Here is a 19,723-nt window from a genome sequence, read left to right on the forward strand (position 1 = left end):
CTGCTAATAGTCCATTGTACGATCCTGACAAAAAATATACAAACTGAAAGAGTAACTGTGCTTCATGTAAAGTGATGTAAATCTTATCCTGTTGAAAATAACATCATATTTGGTCCTACGTATGACGTTTTGTCAGAACAAATTCATTGACAAATCCCATGCCCAGTAACAGCAGACACAGCGACACGCCCGAAATGAGGGATGCTGCAAGAACCCAATTAAATGGGCATCATTTGCGTTGATGCAGGCGAGGTAGCGGCGGGACACGGAAGACACCATATGACTGTAAACAGCCTGGAAGGATGTTGTTCGAAATGTCAAAGATGGATTAGCCCAGTTAGCCTTACCGGCTGGTTTCGGTCCTACAATACGCGTCGATTCATCTTATCCCAGACATGTTCTATATGGGGAGAGGTCTGGAGAAACAGCCGGCATGGCAGTACAGCGACGTTATGCTGTCTCGCAAAGTCTGTGGCACTTGCAATGCGTGGGCGGACATTATCCTGCTGCAACCTGACGTTACATCCCTGCATTTGAACAAAGGGAACAACATTATCATAATCTCCAAAGATGTCGGTTGCGTACGCCTTTCAAATTGCCGTTAACAATGACGACCTGTGTTCTCCCGTGAGTTGTGATGCCACACAATCCCATGACACTTCAAACCTAAACTGACGACGTGTCCACTCACACACACACACACACACACACATACACACACACACACACACACACACACACACACACACGCTTACGTGGCTATGTGAGTGCAATAATCATGAATGCAAGATGAAGCCTCATCTCACATGAAACATTTACAATAGCTGAACTGCAACTAAAGGGAGGCAACTCGTGTTTCCTTACCTTGTTAAAAGGAATTTTAAAGTTACATTGTACATTAAAAATGTTTTCAGTTATTTAATAAACAAACGAATTTACCTCAGTCTCTTTGTCGTTGCAGTTCTGCTTGAAACATTCTTGGTCATATAATGCTAGTGAAATTAGTGATGTTTTGTTCTGTTTAAACTTGAAATATTAGGATTAACTAATAATATATTCATTGTATAGTGTATATCATAGACAAACTGAAAAAAGGTAAATAACATTCTCCTGAAATTATACTGCATGTTGTTGGGAGCATGATACATACGTGGGGTTTGAATGTAAACAACACGCAATGACTGTTTAGCTATCAGGTGCTCATAAAATCACTTTAGTTTAACAATAAATAACGCTTACAATTGTACAATGTAACTTTAAAATTCCTTCTAACAAGGTAAGGAAACACTAGTTGCCTCCCTTTAGTTGCAGTTCAGCTATTTATAAATGTTTCACGTGAGATGAGGCTTAATCCTGCATTCATAATTATTGCACTTACATAGCCACGTACGTGTGTGTGTGTGTGTGTGTGTGTGTGTGTGAGACGTCCTGTTCTATTCCATACTAATGCCGGCTTTGTAGTGCCAATTTTACTGAGATACTATGCCGCAGTTTCACATGTCAAACCCGCTCAGACACAGTACAGGGACTTCCAGTCTTTGTTGTAGCCCCTTAATGGAGAGTACCATCTTCAACATCTTTCAGTGTGAAGAGGCCGGGGAATCGAACCATCGACCCTCCGCTCTCCGAGCAAACGCTCCTTCCACTAGGCGATGGTGTCTTTATAATGGTGTCTGCATAACAAAAATCACCATTTTCACTCAAGGTCACCTTTTGTTTGGTCACCTCTCATTTTCCATTGCAGCAGCTTATTGTCCATGTGACGTCACCGGATGTTGATGAAGAAAGCATTCTCTACTTTATGCTTCAAAGCATGTTTTCATCACTATCTCATATTCATTCCACTCACTTCGTGTGTTGGCCTTTTGACATGTTCCATGAATACGTGGACATCAACCAGGAAATAATAACTGGACACTTCCCATCACCCTTTTGGACACGTGCAATGATAACTAATTATAAACCCCGGATAGGGAAACACGACACTCAAATTACAGGGGGTCAGAATGGACCGGGAGTGTAGTTGTATTCGACAGCGCGATCCTCGACTAAATTGGAATGTGTGGTCGAAGTCAGGGATTTTACGTGTCCTCACATAGTTGTTTGTCTTGACATATGATTTGTTTGTTTGTTGTCCAACGCTGCTCTCAGCAAATATTCCAACCATATCACCGCGCTTGACAAATGAGATATGAGATATTTTCTCGCATTATAATCGGCATAAATAATGTCATCAATTGAAATATCATGATTAAATTAAGCCCGACATCTGAAAATTTGAAATATTGTACATTCGCGCATTACATGCTCAACATCTTTGAAAGGGATCTCTACATTGACAAAACGAGACACAATTTTATAATTGGATGTTTTCTGTTCAGATACATAAAATATGACAACTACATGCTAACTTATGGTACTGGGGTATAGAGGACATGAACACACAATACACGTTAAATAATTGTTTGTGTTGAAGGCGATGTCATAAACATGCTTTTATCTTCAGCTTATTTTATTTGAATTTTAATAACGTAATTTGTGAAAATGTGTGGAAGTTACATCGACGAAACAATGTCCAAGCAACAGGGTTAATGTCATCGAGTTTGCATAAGATCATCTGAGTTATCTACCATCTTCAAACGAAATGTCATTGAATGAGCTCAGGGCTTTCAATAGGTTTCGGGAAATTAGTTCCAGGCAGTACATACATGTAAACACGCGCTTTGGTATTAAACACCAGCTAATTGTTTTTCAACAGTGGTATCTTAAACGGGCGAGTAATAAACGGGAAATACCTCGGACAATAGCTAACATTAAATACGAGGGGCGTTCAATAAGTTTTGCAACTTGGGCATTTGTGTTTACACAAACAATGTCAACTTGTGGCCGGTGTGACACCTGTCATAACATCAGGTTGACACGTGTCATGACAGGTTCAAGACACAGCAATAAGTTAGATGTGATGGCTTCAATCACAATCATGGATTCTCTCAAACATGAACAACGTGCTGTAATAAAGTCCCTCACCAAGGAGGCATGCAAAGCAAAAGTGTAAAGTGATGGGTAAGGATGCTCTTGACTATTCCACAGTTTGCCGTTGGTCACTACAGTATAAAAGGGGTAGGGAGTCCATAGGCCTTCAGATTCCACCCAACCGGAAACCATTGCTGCTATGGAAAGAAGAATTTTGTCTGACCGACGAGTGAAAGAATCTGAACTTTCTAGGGAATTCCAAATATCAGTTGGAACTGTTGGAACCATTATTCATGAGCATCTTGGTGTGTCCAAGGTATCTACAATATGGGTATCTAGAAACCTCAGAGCTCAAGATCGCCATCAGAGAACTGAAAGTTGTCGAGAGATCCTCGATCTCTATACTGATGATGAAGCCAGATTTCTTTCTCGTCTTGTGACAGGTGATGAAACATGGATCCACCACTGGGACCCAGAAACTAAATTGGAATCCATGCAATGGAAGCAACCCAATTTTCCGCCTCCGAGGAAGTTTCGCACTCAACCATCGGCTGCAAGGTAATGGTCACCATATTTTTGGATGCAAGAGCCATATTACTGATTGATTACATGCCACCAAAAACTACAATCAATGGACAGTATCATGCTTATGTAATGAAAGAATTGCGAAAATTTATTCGCCAGAAACGCCGTGGGATGTGAACACGTGGTATTCTACGTTTGCATGACAACGAAACGGTTCACAAGTCGAGAATTGCACAGGCCGCCATATGTGAATGTGGATTCGAACTGTTAAATCACCCACCCTACAGCGGAGACTCGGCCCCCAGTGACTATTTCCTGTTCCGGCAAATGAAATCTGCCCTACGTAAAGAGCGTTCAAGATGACTAGGACAAAAAGGCTGCCACATAGGCGTGGTTAGAGGGCCAATCTGCAGATTTCTTTAAAACTGGTACTAAAAGCGTAAAGGACAAATGGAATAAGTGTATTAACGTGAATTAGGATTATATTGAAAAATAAAAGTGCAAAAGATATTCTGCCACTTCTTATATTGAAGTTGCAAAATTTATTGAACGCCCCTCGTATGTATTCACTGTTTAGAAAGTTTCATCCAATCAATGATGCAAGACAATACATACTTGTGAGGTCAACTCTGCCTATGTGCTCATCTACAGCCCACGACTCAAGGGGACAAACCCCTCGATCCAATTCTCAGAGATTTGGTCTAGTTTCATTGTGCTTTAGGAGTAAATGAGAGAAAATATACTATTTCTAATCGTTTCTGTTTACGACCAAGACAGCTGTGGATAAAAGAATCAAACCAAATGTGAAATATATTCTCCATTGAAAGTAGGGGATCACGAAATATAAATGTTGTGATCGGTCGTCAGGAGAAGAGGAGGTTTAAACAGTGTATAAATCCAGGCCTGCATAAACCATCAAAACATGGACATGTCTACAGGAGTCCTAACGAACATTTTACTTTTTGAGAATTCACATGATATGAAACCCACTTGTCCTAAATACTGTCCAAAAAAAGTCAAACAAAATATTTGAGTTTTCGAGAAACTACATATTACTTGCAATTGTCCAAAATACTTTATGTTAATAAAGTGAGCGGTGCGGTAGCCTTGTGGTTACAGCGTTTGCCTGTCACGCCAAAGGCCTGAGTTCGATTCCCCACATGTGTACAATGTGTGAAGCCCATGACTGGTGTCCCCCACCTTGAGATTGCTGAAATATTGCTGAAAGCGACATAAAACCATACACCAAGCTCTGGAATCAGGACGGATGGACGCCGGACGTCAGAACATATGCTCACTTACTATTCGACTCTTTAAACACCATCTCCTAATCGGTGTTAGAAGTTAAAACAGAACTTCACGTACCTGTCCAATACCTCTTTTTTTCACGTTCAACTCTTCAGAGGTTTCTTTAATATGTCCGACATGGCATTCTTTGTCCAGCGGAGTCCTCATTGCAATAAGTTGCTGAAAGGAGATAAAAAATTGAGCTAACATAAATAGGTGATCTGTTCCGCTGTAAACATCTATTCCAGCTGTATCACCCTGTAAATTACCGAGACTTGACCAGGCAGATCTGCAACAATCAGCACAATTAGGACATCCAATCACAGTGACGACATGCAATCACGGTGACTCTCTTACAAATCCATGTTAGTTATGCATTTATACGTATGTTACTTGGTACCAATTTCACCCAAGTTTTACAAGGGAGTAGTGGTGTTTAGAATTAGGAGATAAACCTCTTGTGTTTTGAAATTTGATGTCGCCTCCCTGTAGAGTGGATACCTCTTATTTTATTTTGCAATTGAGTGCTTTAAGTCTGTGGACAATATACATAATAGCCAGCTTCAATCCATTTTGATCAAAATAGAAACCCAATTTTCCTCTTCATGCAATGCACGAAAATCGAACTGTGCTTTCCGAGTTTGAATAACTATCTCCCTTTATGCTCGAACATGTTTAATATATGTGTTTGTAAACCACATGCCATGGAACATTTGAGTGACTGTAAACACTAAAGCAATAACTGCCCACACAATATTTGGATAAATATATAAATGTAGTCCTCCATTCGACGAACTATAAATAAATGATGGGCATAACATTGATTTAAAGAAACTTTTCATGGACGTTATAACTGGATGACCTTGTTAATTGCGGGATATTTTTGCAAATGAATATAAAATTCCCATGATGATGATGATGATGATGATAATAATAATAATAATAATAATAATAATGAACAACTTCGGGCAGAGAACAAACGTAGACTTCTTGAAATCTGAAATCTGTAGTTCAGAGTTGAACGCTCGCAAGCAAGTCAAAGCCACAAATTCTTATGCGGTACCGGTGTATTCGTATTCTTTTGGTGTTGCTGATTGGACGAAACACAAAATCCAGGGTATTGACACCCTTACACGAAAAATCATGTCAGACAATAGATCCCACTACCCTCGCTCTTCCCTCAATCGCTTATATTTGCCAATCATTATGGGAGGGCGTGGTTTGATTAAGGTTTGGGCTCTTCATGACATAATTGTTTTGTGCGCTTTTGCACACATATATTTGTCTGATGATCCTCTTGTGAAGCATATCAAGACTCATGATGAAAACAAGGCATTCCACAGTTCCACCGTTAATGTGTGATTTTGCATCAAAATGGTGATATGAAATGTAGATTATGTAATGAATTTAATAAGACTGTCCAACACATTGTCAGTGGATGCCCAGTTTTGCCACAAACACAGTATCTCAAGCGACATGATGGAGTGGCTCGATCATTTTATTACCGTCTTTGCCATGTTTGTGGTTTTGACACAGAGGTCCATCTATGGTACGACCAATGATCAATACAAATTCTTTGAAATAGGCCCGAATACAGCCTCAGACGTTCCCAGGCCAACAAACCTGATCTTGTCCTTTTTGATAAATCCAATGAATTTTTTATATTATTGAATTTTCTGGCTCTTTTGACATCCCAAGTACCAAGTTGTCCGACTCCCCATTGTCCTCGGTGACTAAGGTTTGGTACCTCCCAATCTGTTGACTAACATTGGGAGAGTATCCGTGATTGCTACCAGGAATACAGCCCTGTTGACAATCTTGGTAATGCAGAAAGCTGCAGTGTTCGGAAGTCTTCATATTCTCTGAAAAGCTCTGGGTGGGTTTGACAAGGCAGCGCTTCCTGGGAGAAGTCTCATTCACTGTCTGGGCTGCTTGTAGAGGGGGCAAGGGCCCTGAGCTGATGATGAGTCTGACCAGCCTGACTGTGCCATGATCACCCGAACCCTCTTTGCTGCATTTTTTTATTTTAATCTGTACATAATGATAATGATAATAATACTAATACACAGTGAAATGTAAGCACTGTTATAAATGTGTGTACATGGAACATTCATGGACACTAGAACCGGGTGTGAATTAGATTATATTTTCAATGTTGGTACTGAATATTTATCCACAGATGAAGATTACAAGTCAGATTATTTTGGCTGCAATAGAAAAAAAAACCTTGATAAACTTGATGATAAGATTGGTAGAAGTCTATTAGATTTATGTAAGCTGTTTCGTGTACATATTGTCAATCGGAGATCTGTACTGGATAGCTCTGGTTATTTTGCCTTCATCTCTCGTACAGGTTGCAGCGTTGTAGATAGTTTTATTGTATCTACTGAGTTATTTCAAAATGTATCAGATACACCTGTATGTCAGTTTCACAGAGACTGATCACTTACCTATAGTATGCAGTTTCAAGGATATCGTTACTGGTGGTGTCTACAAGGAAAGTACTGCTTCTGTTAATTTATCCTATGTTCCTAAATATGAATTATCTTCAGAACAATTTTCATCATATGTTAAGTATATCAGCGAAGATATTTGTAAAGTGGTTTTTGAAGAATATATATTGTTGGTAGGTCAAAATGTAAATGCTGCAGTATGTTAGCCCAGGGATATCATACTGTACTGTACAAAGACAGCGGATGCTGTTTCTTTTGGAACTTCAGGTAGACAAAGATATCAGCCTCCGTGCTTTTATTAAGGAGTGCGAGTTTTTGAAGTCCGATAAATACAGAATTTTGAATAAATTTAGAAGGTGTAAGTGTGATTCTAACTTAGAGCAATATATATCAGCCAAATGTGGGTTTACGAAATGTAGTAACGTACAAAAAGAAACTTAACTACGACTTACATCTAAATGAAGAAGTCAGTACCGCTGCTAAACACAGTTATTGTAAACAGTTTGGTTGACAGTGAAAGGCCATACAGAGACGTCCACTGAGAAGTAACATATCTCAAAGTGACTGGCTGATTTACTTTAGAGATCTTCACAGTTCCTTACAGGGAACTGATAAGAATGAGTTTGATTGTGTTGTGGAGGAGTTTCTGCTCTCTCATACATGTGATAACTGCAATGATTTACCCTTTTCGGATGAACTCATGTCAGGCGAGATCACTGAAAGAGAGGTCACGGACGCTATCAACAATCTGAGTACGGGCAAGTCCACAGGTGAAGATGGGATACCCCCTGAATTCTTTAAAGTACCAGTGGATCTCTTTTTATCCTTACTTTAAGTTGTTGTCACTACTAAACATTATGGGAAACATCGTCACGTCAATCATAGAAAAACGTTTGAGAAAATGGATCGAAGTAAATGATTAACTGCCCGAGTCTCAAGCAGGGTTCCGGCCACACTACTCTACTGTTGATAATTTGTTTGTTTTACAAGCTCTTTGTTTGGAATATTTGTGCAAAACCAGAGGTCGCTTTTATTGTGTGTTTATTGACTTTAAAAAAGTCAATTATTGACTATGTTAATAGGAAAACAATATGTCTTGCCTGATGCCTGATAGATACTCATATTAGTATTACAAAATATTAAAAGTACGTAATGATAATGGTGAAAATAATTGGGTTTCAGAACGGATAAATCTATTATTTGTTAGTGGCTTTTCATATGTATGGATTTCCCAAGATGACTTTATAATGATGAATGTGAAACTTGATTAAAAATCTAATCATGTGCATCACGTGACAACTTTAATATCCAATCTGCATTGTACTATGGGCCTTGATGCCTAAAATACTGAATAAACTGAACTGTCTAATCAATACAATGGTACAATCATAAATGTACTTACTGTAAATTTACTTAAATTTCGAGATCATTAATATATTATCTGCATTCTGAAGAATGTTTCATGACATATACATGTATGAACAGTATAAATAATGCCGATATATCTGATTGATGTCAAGTAGAACTTAACGAAAGTACATGTGTGTAAAATACATTGTATTTAAAACAAATATCAGCCATCTTAGTGACACCTGAACCCATTGATTTGTGAAAGTTTATGACCATATCTAAACACAAATCGATCGTATTTGCGTCACGATATCCCTAGTATTTCAGTCTGCCAACCCACCCACGATTTTGTCATTTGAAGTTTTAAAATGAATAATATAGTTAATATTGGTCGAACTCAGCTGAATATTCTAGCTTGACAGAAACAGCTGATTATCTTGAAATGTTTGTCTGTACGAGAAAGCTAAATGTCAATTTCACCGAAAATTCTTGAAAAAATTAATTATACTTCAGACTATTGAAAAATAGAAATTGTCTGGCGGGATTTTTGTTTGAGATCAGCAATTGTGTTCTTAATGTTTAGGAGCTAAGTAATAGTTTTTCAACACAAAAATAATCATAAATTATTGATATATGTAAATATCATTTAATGTCAACACCGAAGCAATGGACGTACAGCAACTCACATAATGTGGGCGTATCTGAATATTTCTGTGAGGAGTTACTTTCAGTTTTGACAGATTGACCACATCCATAAAAAAAATGTGTTACAATTAAACTTCTTTCTTGGTAACAAAATCCCTGTGGAGTATCGTTTATCATGAGGGATAATTGTGTAAATGGCAGATGAGTCAAACTTTTTAACTGGAATTTATATCCGGGTTTGAAACTCAGGTTCATTAACACATTAACTGATCAGTCCTTGTTTTATCCACTAAGTGCCGTGAAAAGCTAGTACCATCTTTTAACGTCTTATGCGCTAAGCGTACATGTTTACTTGCGACCGTCAAGTTAGCATCTCCTTTGTTTCTTCCTTGCCATGGATGATATTTCAATGTCGTGTAAAAGACACGCGAGATATGCCCAGACACTGTCACTTCAACCGCCTACGTCTGTGTATTACAACGTGAACCGTAATGAATACATCCATATGCGCCCCCTATGTCAGTAAACCATCGGTGCAAAGTTGCCTCTACTTGTCTCGCGGTTGTGTGCCTGTCTGAATCAGAAATTCACCCAACATTGCAAGTTTTCACGTTTAAATATTATAGGTGTATAAAATTGCATCTCATATTAAACAATGAGATATAGATGAGAGCAAATTCATGTATATCCACGAATCATTGCAATTTGTTAAACGATAACAACATGTGTTCTCCAAATATGCATTGTACAGTAATGCGCTTTATTTTGTGGCAATGAAAACGATTACCAGTAACCTATTACGATATTCTCTTCACAGATAACTATAGTATGTAGGAATTGCATACAAAATTAGAACAATGTGTAGAACTAATTATGGTCACTTCTCAGGGGACTGCCAAACAACAAAACTGTCTAAACAATCATTTGTTCCACTTCTGAATGATTGTGACTGCGGGTATGTGCCATATGCAAGTCACGTGTTAGTCCTCTCATCGAGTGTGACTGGATGTTTGTACAACTGACGTGTGTTACACATTAGATATAAATGCCGATGAGTAAAACGACTTGTTACAGACGGCGGTTGGACACTGAACAACATTCAAGTACTGGTTCTTCTACGGTAGGAAAGGCCAGTTAGTTTCTTATCCTTTTTACTGTTGTCTGATTTCTCATTTCTTCATACATCTCCACACCGTTATCTCCGTTTAGTAGTCTGTATTAATTTCATGTTTCAGTCTAAAATATCCACAATAAAGAGGCACCTTCTGGGTTTTGTTCTCATTTTGTCTTCTGCAGTAGCGTATGAGGCAAGTGTTTGTTTGTTTGTCGTTTAAGGCCGCACTCATTAATATTCCGGGTATATGACGGAAGTCTGTAAATAATCGAGTCTGGACCAATCCAGTGAAGGATATCACGAGCATCGATCCACGCAATTGTGGCAATGACATGCAGCAACAAAGTTCGCGAGCCCGACCACCCGATTACGGCAAGCATGGGTTGCCGAAAGCCTGTTATAACTCGGATCTTCAAGGGTAGAGGGGCGTCTATGAGTGAAGGAGAGTGCAATGAATGTATGCCATACCATGTTGAAATGTCAACATTGCACATTGTCCATGAAGTAAAACAAATGAATAGTGGTACCTCCGATTCCAGGTAGGATGTGAGGTGATCTAAGATGGGATTTAACGTTGCACTTAGGATCATTGCACTCACATAGACGTGCATCTGCAGCTGCTCTCTGGGCGCACGCTCTATCCACAAAAGGTTAGAATTGGTTCCAAACAACCTATACTGGTCATTAGAGGCGAATAAATGGATTGGGTGACTTGTTTGAAAGCAACGGCGTGGATCGCTGATCATTATTTCAATCATTGGATTGTCTGGTCCAGATTCGATTAATAACAGATCGCCGCCATATGGTTGGCATATTTCTGAGTTAAACATGTCCTGCTCTGCAAACACACTAAAGCAAATACAATTAATTATTCACCCTGTCAAGAATCCTCAGAAAGATTTCGACCTGTGAAGATACGGAGTAGAATTTTCAGCAACCCATGTTTGCCGCAAAAGGCGACTAAGCTTGTTGTAAGAGGCGACTAACGGGATCGGGTGGTAAGGCTCGCTGACTTGGTTGATGCATGTCATCGTATTCCATTTGCGTGGATCAATAATGCTCATATTATAGTGCCGTGAAAATCACGGGGTAGAGTAGGTCTTCTGCAACCCATGATTGCCGTAAAAGGTGACTATGCTTGTCGTAGAGGCGACTAACGGTCAGGCTTGCTGTCTTGGTTGATGCATGTCATCGATCCCAATTGCATGGATCGATTCTCATGCTATTTATCACTGGGTTGTCTGGGCCAGACGCCGACGTAAAACAACAAACAAACCAACCAAAGCTCATATTGTCAGTCACATGATTGTCTGGATCAAACTCGAATATTTACAGGTCGCCGCCATACAGCTGTAATATTGTTCAGTGGGGCGATAAACAACAAACAAACAGAAATAATTAATTCAGTTCTTAAAATACCGATCTCTGATCTCAATTTTTGTATGGAATTTTCTGACAATGATACTTTATGAATTGAATTCAAATTTCTTAAAATTAACAATCAGTTTATCGTGTATGTTTTGTTTATTTCTTATTGTGCTTGGAACAGTCCTGACTGCGACGTTAAGCAACAATTTGGCGTAACATGAAGCATGTCCAGTTATGATTCCGAGTGAAAATGCACATCTCAAATACCCACAAAACAAAAGAGCCGTGAAGATCTGGGGTAGGGTAGGTCTTCAACAACCCATGCTTGACATACAAAACGACTATACTTGTCGTAAGGGGCGATTTAAGGGATCGGTTGGTCAGGCTCGCTGAATGGTTGATGCATGTCATCGTCTTCCAATTGTGTGGATCGTTGTTCATGATGTTAATCACTGGATTAATCAACAAACAAACAAAATAAAAACTAATTAAAAAGGGGATTGGTTGGTCAGGCGCCGTAACATGGATGGTTGTGTGTGTTTTTCCGGTGTCGTTGGACTTTGAGTATGGTACTACCACTGATTCCTTTGTCCGCCCACTTACACACAAAACATACAACGTTTGTTCCATTTGGTTTTGGTTTTGGTTTGGCGACAGATTATTGATATACTAGTATTCATAATGTGAAATTCGTAAGTGTTTAGACGGTTTGGCAAATCACACATGTCATATAGCTCTGATGAACAGCACGCTTGATAAATTAAGATAAATGCCACAAGGATATGCTTTGCCTGCTTTCTTCGATTAGGAACCTGTTTGGGGATTCAGTTACTTTGTGGAGTGTCACTGCAACGATGGTGGAAAGTTGGACGTTTCGCATGTGAAGTTTAGACTGTTCTTACAAGCATTGAACATCAGGGTTGAGAGTGAAAAAAACACAGTTTTTCAGTTGAGGCATATTTATTTGTTGCTGATAGCAGATAAGGAAGTAAAATCCTCAAAAACAAAACTCTTAAACTTGAACAACATGTAGGACAACATAAAACCGACTGTACGACTAAAGTATGTGTGAAAATGTAAATTATTGAATAATAGTAAAATACTTTGTTCATTGTAAATAAAAAAGTGTAATTTCTTCACTTATAACATGACACAGGGGACTATGCAGTAATAAAAAACATTTATAACGGTTTGCAGAAACATCATCAGATAGAATCCTGATGTAAAAAACTACAAAAATAAATCCCATGCTATGAATATGACCAAAGCACATAATATACAGGAGGCTACAATCAGTTCGGTCCGAACATGATCCAATGAAGTTCAAATATGTTTCATAATAACCGACATTTTGTTATATTCAACCCCGTTATGTCTGGCATATATTCGCTTGAACTGAATATTCCTGTAGCAGTGACAATCGTGATCATCCTTTGTTGAGGTACTTTGTGCGACGAAGCCTTAAAAGCAAAATACGTTGCTGGTAAAGGATACAATGTTACACAATACACGACTATTTTGATGTTGGCTTGTCTTCCCCGAGACACAGAGGGAAACCGCATTGAAACACATTCACATCCCTGTTGTAGTACTTGCCTGACGTACGTGAATCAACTGCCCCATTGAAATCTGTTGAAATATTCTATCACGAATTTTCTTGTACATTGATATTCGGTTTTGCCATATATTTTAACTGATCGCGCTTTTGCCCTTTTTTGACATTCGTAATACGATTGAAGACAACGACACATAACGTAGTCAAATATGTACAATGTCGTTATTCAAACAGCCCAATGCAATACGCCCGGGGTGGAAACATCTAAAATAAATATGTGTTGCAATGAAATAAGTATAAATGTAAAAAACATGACAACCAATACGACCAATAGCATAATAGAGAAATGTCCCTGTAACAATATTAAAGTTTAAAGAATGTGAAAGAGAAAAACGCACAAATATGAATTTAAAATGTTACATAAACTAATGTACAAAAGAATACCAACTAACAAGTTTTCCACTATTTTGATAATTAAAAGGCACGTTTCAAGGCACCCGTTTCATCATTACTAGGTTGATGCAACATTTACAACAGACAGGACAGACATTAGACAGGCATAGAAGCGGGAGACTACGGGTGACCACGCGGGTTGAAGACCACCCAATCCGGCCCTTTCATCGCCGAAACCGCTTAATCAAAGTTCGAGTTCGACGTTGGCAAGAGACTGATGGCACGTCATGTTCTCCGATGAGAATTGATTTTGCTTGTACAGGTTGCAGACTAAAAACGTTGGGATTTAATTGAGTGTTACCCTCGTCTCTCTTCATGTAACATGTGTCAATACATGTTGATACAATACATCGAGAGTTCCCGAAAATATAAAACTGTATCAATAAGAGTTGATATTTTTCATATAAAAAGAGACGACGGTAAGGTTCTGTTTACGGCAAACAGATCGCCAACGTCGACAGCACTGTCAAGAGCAGGCAGGTGTTCGGGTGTCTTGTCTGGTACGGCAAATAGATCGCCAACGTCGACAGCACCGTCAAGAGCAGGCAGGTGTTCGGGGGTCTTGTCTGGTACGGCAAACAGATCGCCAACGTAGACAGCACCGTCAAGAGCAGGCAGGTGTTCGGGTGTCTTGTCTGGTTCGGCAAACAGATCGCCAACGTCGTTAGGAGCAGGCAGGTGTTCGGGTGTCTGGTCTGGAACGGCAAACAGGTCGCCAACGTCGACAGCACCGTCAAGAGCAGGCAGGTGTTCGGGTGTCTGGTCTAGTACGGCAAACAGATCGCCAACGTCGACAGCACTGTCAAGAGCAGGCAGGTGTTCGGGTGTCTGGTCTGGTACTGCAAACAGATCGCCAACGTCGACAGCACTGTCAAGAGCAGGCAGGTGTTCGGGTGTCTGGTGTGGTACGGCAAACAGATCGCCAACGTCGACAGCACCTCCAAGAGCAGGCAGGTGTTCGGGGGTCTTGTCTGGTACGGCAAACAGATAGCCATCGTCGACAGCACCGTCAAGAGCAGGCAGGTATTCGGGCGTCTTGTCTGGTTCGGCAAACAGATAGCCATCGTCGACAGCACCGTCAAGAGCAGGCAGGTATTCGGGCGTCTTGTCTGGTTCGGCAAACAGATAGCCATCGTCGACAGCACCGACAAGAGCAGGCAGGTGTTCGGGTGTCTTGTCTGGTACGGCAGTTAAATATAGAATCATGGTGTTTATATTCCAACAAGTAACAACATATTATTCTCCCTAGATATTCTTTCTGAAATTATTAAGCTTCACCGAGAAGGCAACACTATATCTATAATCACAACTCAAATACAGTAGTCAGATGTGTGAGGAAGTGAAGAACACCGCAACTGTAAAGACTTACTAGTTAAGTGCTCTTTCTTGTCACCAGGTTCAACTTGGTTTCTGAAAAGGAATATCATTTTTTTTAAAGTTATTGCGTGTTTCAACTCTGGAATAAATAATTGCAAATCATAATAGCTAACATTACATAGAAACCTATACGAAAATACGATCTTTACACATTAGCAATGTGGCAGGAATAAGTCCTTAACATTTACATTTTACATTTTTCATTTTTAAGACCCGTGAAGATTCCAGAGTGGAATAGGTCTTCAGCAACCCATTCTTGCCGCAAAAAGCGATTATGCTTGTCGTAAGAGGCGACTAACGGGATCGGGTGGTCAGGCTCGCTGACTTGGTTGATACATGTCATCGATCCAATTGCGCGGATCGATGCTCATGATGCCATTCACTGGAATGTCTGATCAAGGCTCGATTATATCATATAGCTGGAATATTGCTGAGTGCGGCGTTAAACAACAAACAAACAAGTTAAGAAAGTTCACATTTAAGGAGATATTATTGATCGGGTGACTTGTGTCATCGTATCCGAATAGGTGTTAGGCGTTGCCTGTAATATCAATAACAAGTGTGTCTATTTATAGCCCATCGTCCCTCAACAACATGTTATCAAACAATCACACTTGTTAATACAATACAAATTTGAAAATATTTTAAAACTTATAAAAGGTCGTGTTCAGCCACTTGAGGATACACAAAGTGCACTTTTTTCAAGCAGCTGCATTATAAAAAACAAAACAATTTAGAAGTTTTCAAGTGAGGTGAGGTTAAATGGGGTTTAACGTCGCGTCCAAGATTATTGCACTTATATAGCGACGTGCATGTACGTGTGTGTGTTTGTGTGGCTGCTTGTACTAGTCCGGACTGATGCCGATTTATAGTGCTAGCTTACTGAGATACCATGCCGCAGTTTAACATGAATACCCCATTCAGACACAGTATGCTGACTCCGAGCCAACCAGTCCTTGTTTTAGCCCCTTCATGCCGAGCGCCAGACAGGCCAACAACAAGTACCATATTTCAAGGTATTTTGGTATGACGCGGCCGGGGATCGAATCCCGAACCTTCCGCTCTCCGGGCGGACGCTCTACCACAAGACCACGGAGGCGGTCTTGAAGTTTTGAAGGATTCAAGTGAATTACCTGTGATCAGGGCTGTTGATGTGTATGTTAATTCTGTAAATATAAACATTTCAATTGAAGGCGACAAGATCAACCATCTCTATGGAGAGTTATATAGTGATAACAATCAATTAATTCCTACTCCATATTAATAGGAAACCTCCGCCTTAAACACAGTCGATTGATCGATTCCGACTGTATCATGATTATGTGTTTATGAATCACTATCAAATAGTGAGAAGACCATGGCCAGGTGTTTGTGAAAAGGTGAGCGTATCTAGTCCCATCGGCGATACCCGTCAGAAACACATACAAAGACAAGTCATTTGATCACCTGAAAAAAAACACCTGACCATATGGTACAAGTCAAAATAGGGAATTGGATCGAACATCAATTTTGTCACTGCTGCGTCAGTTTTGTCCTCCACATGTCTACCATAAACTTTTTGAAAACTTTGGGCCTTGAATGTTTCTTTGAATGTTGTAACCTTGATCAAACAGCTCCTGAGCAAGAGGTGTATGACGCTCCTTGAATTCTTGGCAGAAAGGGCATGCTCGATTGTACCTCAAAAGTTGTGCAATATAGACACCAAGAGCTGGAGCTGTAGGAATATTGCTCTACATAAAAGAACAGTGGATGATTAGAAAGTTGTGGAAAGAGTTTTGTCACTCTAAAATTTTCTAAATAAATCTCCTTTATTTCGGGTTAGGTGGGTAAATCAGTGGATTGATTGTTATTGAACGATATGAGATAATCGATAAACCCATGGCGACTCATACGGGCATTGCTTGATGTAATTCAAAACAGACATACAGTAGAAGTAATTGACATTTTACTCACGTAACATTAGTAGGGGCTGCTGTTAGCTCTGCACCATTGTCTGCATCGCTGTGAGCTTCGAACAGACATGACGATCATTTCAATTTGTTCTCTGCATTATTTATAATATTTCTATAATTAATACTTTTGTGATGGTTGCGGATGACATTCAAATAAGATTTTATTAAAAGCTGAAATAAAGAGCTGTCGATTATTACGTTTATGAAACTGACATTTAATCGTAATATATGTACTGCTTAACGTTGACACAACTGCTATATGTTCCAACCGTCATAAAAGACGTAGTTTACCTTCTGTTACTGCTCCCTTTCTTCTCTTCCTCACAACACATACACAGATAACGATTATAATAAAGAGCACGACGCAAACTACCGCCCAAACCGAGATGTATATGGCTTCATCTTGAAAAGAAAACAAATACTGGGCAAATTTACTCTTCGTGAAATTGGCACATGTATGAGTTTATATTAGTATGAACTATAATATGAAGTAATTTATTTGATAATGTTTCACCATAAATAACTTAGGTTGATTGGGAAGTTTTGTTTTCAAAAGGGAAAAGTGGTCGTTTATATATATATTATTGATACGAGTAACCTGATCTTTTGCAGTACTGTAAAAACACTAGATTTTGGGCATGGAAAGCAGATATGCATATTGTATGTAACTACTCATACTAGAGGTGTCTGTATATCAGTAGCCTATGATTGCCATGATGGCCGACTAACACTGGAATCCAATGGATCAAATTTGTCCTCTACACCCGATGACGTTAATCAACACGTCGTTAGTAATGGGTGTAGGGTCCATGCTATTTTTGCCATGCTACTTGTGGTGTGACTACAATATGGCTTGCTTTGTTATTCATAATCGTTATTCACTCACAGTGACTTAGCTAAGTCAGTATCCGTATTCGAACAAACTGCAGCAATAAAAAACCGTGCACAAAAACGTAATATCTGGAGCTATGATATCGAATATCACAATACTCTCTCTTCAAATAAATGCCGTTCAGTGCACATTGGTGGTAAGTCGTGGATCCTGCATTAGTTTATGGTTTTGTTATACATCCATGCATGTTTCTAAATATCATATACATCGTACCCATAGGTCAGTTGACGACGAGTACACAACTACCTTTATTATCGATTTTCGGGGCAGTAGTTATCTTGATAGATGTTAGTTTTGCCAACGTTGTTGTTGAATCAATCAGTTGTGAACTTGTCTTATAGCCAGTCCCTGGAAAACCTGCTGACAAATAATAAAACCCAAATAGTTATGAAATTTGCTAGCCCACCTCAGAGGACATAACATAACACATTACAGTAGTTTGAATAATCAGATAGCCGAACCAACATCAGCTATGTTTGGGTGTTTTGAGCGGACGTTGGGACATTTGCATACAGGTCGAGTTACTAACTAAACTGTGTGGGAAAATGGAGACATATAATATACGAAGGATTTAAAAAACTCTCAGATCCGACCTGAGGTTATTAAAATGGCTTTCGTCGTCATAAATGTGAATGACATAACTAGTATCAATAAATGTTTCTCTGCATATGATATACATCGTAAGTTTACCTGATACAAATCTACCATGAGTATCGCTGTCTGTAGTGATCGTTGTTGCTGAATCAGTTAGTTGTGTAGATGACTCTTCAGTCGTCCCTGGAATGTCTGCATACATAAATAACATATAGTAATCTATGTTTATAACGAACACGCTTATAACGAACTGATCGTCATAACAAACTTATTTTTAGTCCCGACCATTTGTTGTAAATATGCTGTACATATGCTCTTAACGATCTACATTTATTACGAACTAAAATTAGTGGTCCCGTTGAGTTCGTTATAACCATAGTTTACTGTATATTAAATGTGACGGTTCCCAGCTCAATATCGATACATATGAACAATCTATTTTGACTGCATCCGTGGATTTGTCGGTTTGGACTTAATGTACTGAATGGAGCATTCATGTTAAACTGTGGTGTCTGAGTGGACAAGTAGCCACACACACATTCACACACAGTCCCGTGAAGATCCGGGGTAGATTAGGTCTTCAGCAACCCATTCTTGCCGTAAAAGGCGACTATGCTTGTCGTAAGAGGCGACTAACGGGATCGGGTGATCAGGCTCGCTAAAGCATGTCATCGATCCCAATTGCGTGGATCGATGCTCATGATATCAATCACTGGATAATAATAATAATAATAATAATAATAATAATAAATTTATATAAACAAAGAGTCCAGATATTCGGGCTTGTCAAAACTCCTTTATCCCCACATTATCATTATTATCATTGCAGATTGGACACCGGAATGAAAATTAACATTAACATTAGTGAATTAATTGGATCCGTAACAGGGGGTTACTTGAAGATGCAAGTGTTGTGCGGAGCAACAATCCATGCCGTAAGGGTTCGTCGACACGCAGCCAACCAAGCAGCCTTGGTGTGACCACCCAATCGAATAATATGGCATACAACTAACTCAGAATGCCCACGTAGGTGATGCAAATGAAGTACGCCGCGCACTACTCGTATAATCGACGAGCATGGTTAACAAAACATCGTTATCATGAACGGATTGTTGCAAAGAAGGACGTTAACACTGAACTGAGAGCTCTATGCCACCGAAAATGAATGAATGTTAGTTTCGTAAT

The 19,723-nt window shown here is 39.4% G+C and overlaps 1 protein-coding gene across 1 annotated transcript; it reads right to left on the minus strand.

Annotated features, from left to right (window-relative positions):
* Positions 1-1,551: 1,551 nt before the first annotated feature.
* On the minus strand, positions 1,552-14,929 carry LOC124117985. Its single transcript, XM_046480019.2, has 3 exons — positions 14,159-14,929; positions 4,875-4,965; positions 1,552-1,673 (listed from the first exon to the last, which is right to left on the minus strand). The coding sequence occupies exons 1-3, from the start codon at positions 14,927-14,929 to the stop codon at positions 1,552-1,554; spliced, it is 984 nt and encodes a 327-aa protein (XP_046335975.2).
* Positions 14,930-19,723: the final 4,794 nt, after the last annotated feature.

This window comes from Haliotis rufescens, unplaced genomic scaffold (assembly GCF_023055435.1).
Source record: "Haliotis rufescens isolate VD_foot unplaced genomic scaffold, xgHalRufe1.0.p SCAF_18, whole genome shotgun sequence".
In the NCBI taxonomy this organism is placed as follows: Eukaryota; Metazoa; Mollusca; class Gastropoda; order Lepetellida; family Haliotidae; genus Haliotis; species Haliotis rufescens.